General features: G+C 35.6%; 1 protein-coding gene across 1 annotated transcript; it reads left to right on the top strand.

Annotated features, from left to right (window-relative positions):
- The first annotated feature begins 217 nt into the window (after positions 1-217).
- On the top strand, positions 218-6,924 carry LOC144439050 (uncharacterized). Its single transcript, XM_078128299.1, has 5 exons — positions 218-631; positions 835-978; positions 3,118-3,261; positions 4,458-4,622; positions 5,405-6,924. Exons 1-4 carry the CDS (start codon positions 376-378, stop codon positions 4,601-4,603), a joined length of 690 nt encoding a protein of 229 aa, XP_077984425.1. The 5' UTR covers positions 218-375; the 3' UTR covers positions 4,604-4,622; positions 5,405-6,924.
- Positions 6,925-8,941: the final 2,017 nt, after the last annotated feature.

The following is an 8,941-nucleotide window of genomic DNA, read 5'->3' as shown; positions in this document are numbered from 1 at the left end:
AGTACAACCACTACAACTTCTGAAAGTACAACCACTACAAGTCATGAAAGTACAACCACTAGCAGTCCTGAAAGTACAACCACTAGCAGTTCTGAAAGTACAACCACTACCAGTCTTGAAAGATCAACCACTACTAGTCCTGAAAGTACAACCACTACCAGTCCTGAAAGTAAAACTACGACTACTCCTCAAAGTACAACCACTACCTCTGCTGAAAGTACAGTCACTATCATTCCTGAAAGTACAACCAGTACCACTCCCGAAAGTACAACCACTACCACTCCTGAAAGCACATTCACTACCACTCACGAAAGTATAATTACCAGTCCCAAAAGTACCAGCAGTTCTGAAAATTTTTCCACCATTAGGCCAAAAATGACAACCGTCACTACTCCTGAAAGTACAACCAGTCCCGAAAGTGCAACTACCACCAGGCTTGAAAATACAACCATTACCAAATCTGAAAGTACAACCATCAATCGCAAGAGTACTCCTGCCAATATCCCTGTGTCACAAAGTTCCAAAAGCTCTGAAATATCTACAAATAGTCGAGGAGTTAAGTTACCGACGGAGTCTTTTGAAGCAAGTGATGGTGTGCCATCGAAGAAAGAGGACACATTTCACACTAAAGGTACAGTTAAAGTATATTGTAAAAATACAAAATAGTTGAATAATATTTCTTACATCGCACAAAACGTGTGGTCTTGATATAGACCATCATGACGTCATTACTTATCTGTCGCCATTCATAGCATGGTAATTAGGTGGTTTTTAAAGGAAATGATTTGTTTCACTATTGTTTCATTACAGTTACCCACTAATTTTTCCTTACAGGTATTCAGATAAGCCAAGTAAGTACGTTTCGTCCACCTTTAACCACCACTCTTCAGTACAAAACTTCACTCCACAAACAGACCAATTTCAAGCCATCCGAAGGTGTAGATACAGAAGTACCAAGCGTTCCACTTTCTACCAAAGGTATGAAATCTATGTAAACATGTGCATACTAGTATCAAGTTCTTAATCCCTGTCGTGGTAGCGAGTTGACGGGTGTTTGGCGTAGTGGGTAAGGAAAGATAACCAGAGTCATAGAGTACACTGAAAACACTACATTCTTTATTGCTACATGTGGTACACTAGAAGATACAAGCCAGGGATAACATGGCACATGTCACAATGTAAAAATCATTATTGTTTTTCAATCAGAGACGAGTCACACATTTTTGTCATCAGGTATACATGTAAATGCAGAGGAAAAGAATGTAAGTTTTATTTTATCCAACAGAGTATATGGCCAATTGTTAATTATGTATCGTGTTTCATAATCATCTTTTGGATGTATATTTGTTGTTCTTAAAAGAACGTACAATATATGTTTGATATCGTCAACGTAACTAGATGGTTTGTTGTTCTTTATAAAATCTAATATGAATCTGTAATTGCAATTTAGAAATGGTGGCACGTCCAAACTAAATACCAAAAAGTGGGAAATTTATTAAAAATTGTGTAATAATTAGCATTTTCGGATTATGAGAAGTGCCATTTTCAGGTACACTTTCGTGTTTTCATAAAAGTAAACTATAATGCTATATGTATGTTATTAGACATTCGATGAACACATCAGCTTATCCACTTCCGACATTCTATAGCATAACTTGCTTACAGAAATAACTTTGTCGAGTAGATTCCAGTATAGATATGCCATTTTAAACTCATAGTCATTAATTCAAAGATTTAAAAAGTAACACTGTAATTGACATAATTCTAAAAATAAAGTAAAACAGATGATTTTTGCTTTATTTTCTAAAATTATCGGTATATCCGTCCACAAATCTGATTTATCAGATTGAAGTATTCGGCATTCGTACCACTGCATTGATAATATAGAAGAGATACACGTATCTCCACAAACTGATCTCGTTCAAATTGTTCAGCAGACAGTCATACATTGAAATTGTATCTCAGGGAGGAGAGTTATTTCCATTGGCGATTAATTGTCTGATGTGTTTGCCCAGACGGGAAAATGAAAGAAGAAAATGTGATCCTTTGACCAACTTAATTCTATCAAACTTTATCGTCCCTTCCGTGTGTCACAATCAATGCGACATTTGATTAACACAGACACTTTAAAGTGATCATATATACAATGTATTAGTCATGTGGAATTGGCATTTATTATTTTTGTTTTTTGATCGATAAAACGACGTGTATTCTACATTGTACTTTCTTACAAAAACACCGTGACGGGCCTCTCAGTGCATTGTACTAACATTACTATTGTAACTAACAAAAACATAATACAACAGCTACGAAAACACAGAAATAAGAACCACTAACACAATGTCTCACAAGAAAGGACACAATTGACGTATGAAATTACTGGTCAAAGGTTGTTTCAAATATTTCAAATAATATAGGTGATTATATTAATTAAACCTCAAAATGAATAGCCATTTGTCATCCATGTGATCACTTTGAATATGATGAGAGACATCAAATATTCCCCCACTTTTAGAACTATAACTACACTACCAATGTCAGGTATTATACTGAGTTGATCGAAACATAACAGGGCTTCTTATTTTTCCCAAAGCACGATTTATTTTACAGAAATAAAAGAGAAATAAGAGGGGCGAGGCTCGAAAAGGCAACTCGCATTTTTCGAACTGGCCTCTCTAACAATTAAATCCTCATTACTCCACATGTTATCTACTCGTCGCCTGATGAAAATCTGATGAAATACGTGCTGTGGTTTGATTTCAAGCAAGTGAAGCCCAGCCGCTGCTATATCATATATGCCATATCATATATGCACGAATCGTGTTTGTAATGCATCACTTCGCAAGATGCGTAAATATATACATCCGGATATACCCAGGTCGTGATATCATGACCTTTAATTGTTAACCTGCGTTAGATTCGATTCATCCTGCAAATTTGTAAGTGTTGAAATCTTAAAGACACTCTACTATCATTAAACGTGTCTACATTGTCTATTTCCAATGTCTGATGATGTTGTTATGTGTCACACAGTTAAAAGTTTACATGACACGAATAGCAACCTCGAAAGCGTATTTTTTAATCATTTGAAATATTTCCTCCTCATTCTCGTTTCAGGCTTTGATGTAGTTACAACAGAAAAAGATAAAGTCGTAGAAAGCGTATCAAAAACTTCGACAGATTACGAAGCAAAGACTCCGAAAGGGACTTCTGGTAAATTATGGAAGGTGGTGAAATCAACCTTATCCCCTGCTACAAAAGGTAATTTGAACACGGGTGATATACTGAAGATGAGACGATATCTAAATGGGGTGCAGTGGGGGTGGGGATGGGGGTGGGGGGTGGGGGTGGGTGTATATTCGTATTTTGCTGTTTTATTATATGTTATTCTTACGTAAATATCCTTTATAATTGCTTAACATTTGTTGAACTCAAACTATGTGTTCAGACACAACATACATACTGAAGATTCCATGATATTATTCGGTATGTCTAATATATATTAATAGTCATCGAGGAATCCCCTTATCTGCAATTGACTGTTACAGTATAACAATACGAGAAGACAGTATGCATTAACATGCATCGATATCGATATTTTGTGGGTTTACTTTCATATTTTCTGCTGAGTAAAAATAAATGAGTAAGCGGTCTTAAAGTGGCCATATGGATGAGAATTTGGTATTTAGGATTTTTATTTGATAAAACAGCTTCACTATGTTTTTCTACTTGAAAAAATAATGTGAAATAAGATATACCAAGTCCATGTACATTACTCAATACATTGCAAAGAGATCCAAAAAGTGTAAAATGTTTGTTATTGTACGTACAATAACAAACATTTTATACATTGTTTAATGTTTTGCAGTTTATTGAGTTGCGAACATGGACTTGGTATATGTTATTTCACATTATTTTTTCAAGTAGAAAAACATAGTGAAGCTGTTTTATCAAATACAAATCCAAAATAGATACCAAAATTTCATCCATATGGCCACTTTAAACGATTTATTTTACATTCAGAAGAAAGCTGACTGTGAATATAAACTATCATTTACACCACGACATGCCTTAGTTAAAAGTACTTGATTGTATTAACATAAAGAAAACATGTTAATTTTAGTCGAGCGAGCGAGAGAAAGAGAGAGAGCATGTGTGTGTGTGTGTGTGTGTGTGAGAGAGAGAGAGAGAGAGAGAGAGAGAGAGAGAGAGAGAGAGAGAGAGAGAGAGAGAGAGAGAGAGAGAGAGAGAGAGAGAGAGAGAGAGAGAGAGAGAGAGAGAGAGAGAGAGAGAGAGAGAGAGAGAGAGAGAGAGAGAGGGGGGGGGGGGCGCGCGCACGTACTTCAATTTAATGTCGTTTCAGCTGATGATATTGCAGTGTACTTAGAAAGCTGTTTTATGATTACTGCTTTTTTGTTAAACTGTCTATCTTTCTTTTGAAAACATATATTACGCAGCTGTACATGCCGGACGGCAGACCGCTGATGGCGCTCTGAGTGGATTAGCATTCCTTATACTGGTAGTAGTCATCACGTTTATATTACTAGTTGCAGCTATTATCATTGTGTACTTCACTTATCAAGAATGGAAAAATAGGCATTAAAAACCTGCAGTGAAATTGAGTAGGTTGTGTTTCTATTCTTCAGTTGTTTTAAGTGATAAGGAGGAATATCAGGGACATATTTTCATGAAAATCATTTTTTCAATTCTCTCCAAACATTGACTTATGAAAGTTTGTTCCTGGTCCTTTTGGAAAAATGAAAAAAAAAAATTGGGATGTTCACCATATTTTTGTAACTTGAATCATTTATTTTTTTCCATAGAGTTAACACAGCATTTAGTGGCCATATTGGATTTTAAAAAGACTAACTTTTGATATCATGTTGAACGCTATTTGAAAACTTTGCACGGTGATCCCTGAGGTCTTTTCTTGATTGTAACTGAGAATAGGTTGGAGTTATCTTGAACAAAGTAACAGCAAAAGTTTAAATAGTTTATTTACGAGGAGCATCCTAAGTTAAATATAAAATATATGACGTTTAAATGATATACGAATAAATATATTTGAAATAACTGAAATGACAAAGAAATACAATACAGTTCGAATAGCAAAACATGATTGATGATGTCATTAAAATTGTTCCGAACGTTTAGCACTTATAATCTGTTTTGATCCATCATGTATACCACTTCTCTTAAAATTTCCCAACTCAACTATTAATTACATGATATTACATCATAGGAACCCCAATATAGTATTGATACGACCCCCATTAATCCATTATTAAGTACTAAATATCATCTACTTTAATGTACGAGGTTGGGATATTAAAGACAAAATTGCCCATGATTAAATAATGGATAGGATGTCCTCGGAACTTAATTATTATCTGTTTAATTTCAGAGGGCTATTCAAATGATGATTGACAGTAGATGGATGCCAAATGAAAGGAAGCAGTACACACTACAAGTGAATCGTGCATAAAATATTTTGATAGAAGAACACACTAAAAAAATGATTTTCATCCAATAAAACTATAACCTAACGGTAGAGGGGATGCACGGAGATCACCTCAACCCAGCGGAATACAAACGGTTACATAAACTGCGACTTCCAAACAAAAAACATTCACCGTAGTGTCTATGTCTACAACAAATGTGTGTAGACACGTCCCTTTTTACGTACATATGAGTGTGTAGTTTTTGTATACGTACATATACATTAGATTTTGAATATGTTACATGTTGATCAGAGGCATTAGCATGGCGGAGAAGCAGAGAAATATATGATTCTAGCTAATTTGGGTTGATTCTTACTATATTAAGAAAACATATCAGGGCCAGTGCATTCTGTTTTTAAAAACTGGTGGCAAGGCCGTGATAGTCTACACCTGTATCTATATTTACAAAAAACACTGAAATAACTGTAAACAGTTCCTATCGCTAACTTTTTAAAGTTACGAATGAGTTCATTTTGCACGTGTGTAGCAGCAAACAGGACATTTCTCCATACTGTAGTCTGTCTGTCTGTCTGTCTGTCTGTCAAGCAAGCTAGTCACGCTATTTAGGATTGGTTTAGATCTCCCGAAATCTCCCGTGATTGCGCACAAAGTAATCGAGTGTTCATCACTGGTAATATTTTTTCTAATTCCATTGTTTATACATCTTTAGCCATTTTCCAATTATAATCAATACCAGCTGGGCAGTGGAGGAAACATCCAAGCAGATTTTAGCAGATATAATTTTCGCCGCGACAATCACGCGAATCGATTCGTCAACACATCTAGCATCTTTTTGAATCAATGCATTATGTATATATACGAACTATTATAAGTCTCCGTCAACTGCCTTGGAGAAAATGTTAGATCGCCCTCTATCCTGATTGGCTGCGACAACTCAATTACCAATGGGGTGTGTTGTTGTGTTTACGGTGGCAAATTGACGCCCCACTACGAATGTCTTATCACAACACGTCCTTCCAACTGAAGATGTGTCAACGTCCTTAAATGCCGAAGAACTTTTCAACAGCTGTTATGTTCAATTCGATGACGGAGGCATCCATGTTGGAAAAGTATTGAGTGTAACAGAAACTCTGTGACTGGTCAATTTGCTGCTGGATAACGACAGGTTGTAACCGTTTAAGGACAAGCTAAGATTAGTTCCAGTGATCAATGGCTTTCCTTCAAGGCATTTCAGGGAAAGATGGATATCCGAATCGTAGTCATAATGCCTTGGTTATTCTAGATGCATATTTAGAAACCACGAGTTTTTGTCTAGTTAACCTAATTAAAACGTAAAGGACGTTGCCAAAATAAGTTATTTAGCTTTAAATAAATACGTGTTGTTTATTTGCTTATTTCTCTTTTAAGCTGGAAGATATTTGTGTATTATACTGAAGATGGGAAAGAAATGGGCGGTAATGAAGTGTTATATATAGAGTTCTTTTGCACATTTTGCATTCACTCTGTTCAATGAATAAGTTGAATAAAGCTTTTCACCATATTCAGCCGTTAACTGTTTCCTTGTTTGAATGCTATTCTTGGTCTGATTGTTTCAATAAAACCATCGATGTTGGCGCTATAAAGTTGTTACATTCTGGCCTTCACACAGATGTGATTTGTAGGACTGACCGTGGCTGTACTTTCAGATACAAAATAAATGTGATAGGATTCAATTGTTAGACATTGGCCTAAGTCTGTTACAAAGACTCAGAGACCACGTGGATGGTATCTTCTACATATGTATGTTTGTTGACACGTTATTGTAGCTGATTTGAAGGGGTGGGTGGGGTGGGGTGGGGGACTGAAGCAAAGTTATACACCGTGCCTCTAAAAGAAATCCTGTGACTGATACCGTTTAAAATATATTTGGAGTGGGAGAACCTGAACGGTGACTATTTAATGACAATGTACTCCATATAAAGGGATGTATAAAAAGATTATTTCATTTCAATTGTAATCTTTTCAAAATTACTGTATGTATTTGATATTGGACATTTGTATCAAGCTATAGTCGTGTGTTTTTATCCTAACACTAGGCGTTATATAATTCACCAGTATGACTAATTGGGTGTTGTTGTTTTTGACCCAATAATATATCAAGAAAGACGACTGGTACAGTAGACAACGAGTTCTAGGTACGCTGTTTCCCTGGCTAGGTATTTGGGTGTCGAGGCTGCAAAAGTATGGACAAGAGCGTACTTTGTCATAATTCAACTCCTAGGGGTCGTGTGTGTGTTTATCTCACTGAAGGCTCTAACACTAAACAGAAGATTTAGAATTACTTAGTAACGATTTCTCAGTACAAATAGGGACGGAGTTTCCACGACATGGCTTTCTGTGTGGAATACCGGAGAACGTACATCAAGCAGGGTATATACTTTTTGCTTACCTGTCTGTGTGTCAGCGGGATCTTAAGTCAAGGTAAGGAACTTGTAAAGAATGTGTATAACAGAGCGTTGTCTGATAACAAACCTCGGTACAGAATATGTAGTGATTCAGTTTACTGAATCTGAGAGTCCTCATGTTACAAATCTCAGACTGAAAAAAAGATTCTGTTCTCAGACGTCTAATATCACCTCTATAGGATATCAACTCTTTTGTTGCAACGAATACAACACTGCAATAATCTGCATAATTAATGAGCAATCTGAGGAAAAAACCTAGCAAAATGTGTGCATCATACAAGACACACATTGTGTGTATATTGTCTAAATGTTGATATTTTGCATTGTGAATTTTTATTAGAATTTATGAAAGTGTGATTTTTAGGAAACTTACAAATATAAGGACATAATCAATATATAACATACAATGTAGTACATCTACGATGTTAATAGAAAATGCAATACAAATCTTTTGTGTTTGATTTCCGACAGAAATCTAACACAAAATTTACATCCACATGGCCATTAATTTGTGTACATTGATTGTGGTATACACCTGGAAATCTTCCGTTTCCCTTTGTAGAATGATATAATACATGCAATCACGTTCAAATGACTATATTTGAATGTTGGAATATTGGGATAAAACATCTGAAGAGAGCTGTTTAAAGGTGATATAAATATATAATATATGAAATTAACAAGGTTTCATAAAAAATAGGATCATATCTGACGAGAAACGTAAACCAAACTTTATAAGGTGGGATATATCAATGGATGAAATTATCAAGCGTTCACAAAACATGTTTCAATTGGAATGAACATTGCATTCTGGAGGACATCAACTGCAAATTACTCTCTTCCCTGTATTCCTCGTTTAACAATAAACAATACATATAACGCAGAATTATGCATTATACCATGCACAAGCCAAGATATTGTCATTGAACAGAAAATATGGATTATATACCACGGTCGTTCTACGTCACTACAACCCATGTCTACGTCACTGGTTCAGCGGTGCTCGAAATATGAATCAAAGCTTTCCAAATTGAC

The sequence above is a fragment of the Glandiceps talaboti genome, chromosome 8, assembly GCF_964340395.1.
Source record: "Glandiceps talaboti chromosome 8, keGlaTala1.1, whole genome shotgun sequence".
Taxonomy (NCBI): domain Eukaryota; kingdom Metazoa; phylum Hemichordata; class Enteropneusta; family Spengelidae; genus Glandiceps; species Glandiceps talaboti.
This window is presented reverse-complemented; position numbering and strand designations above follow the sequence as displayed.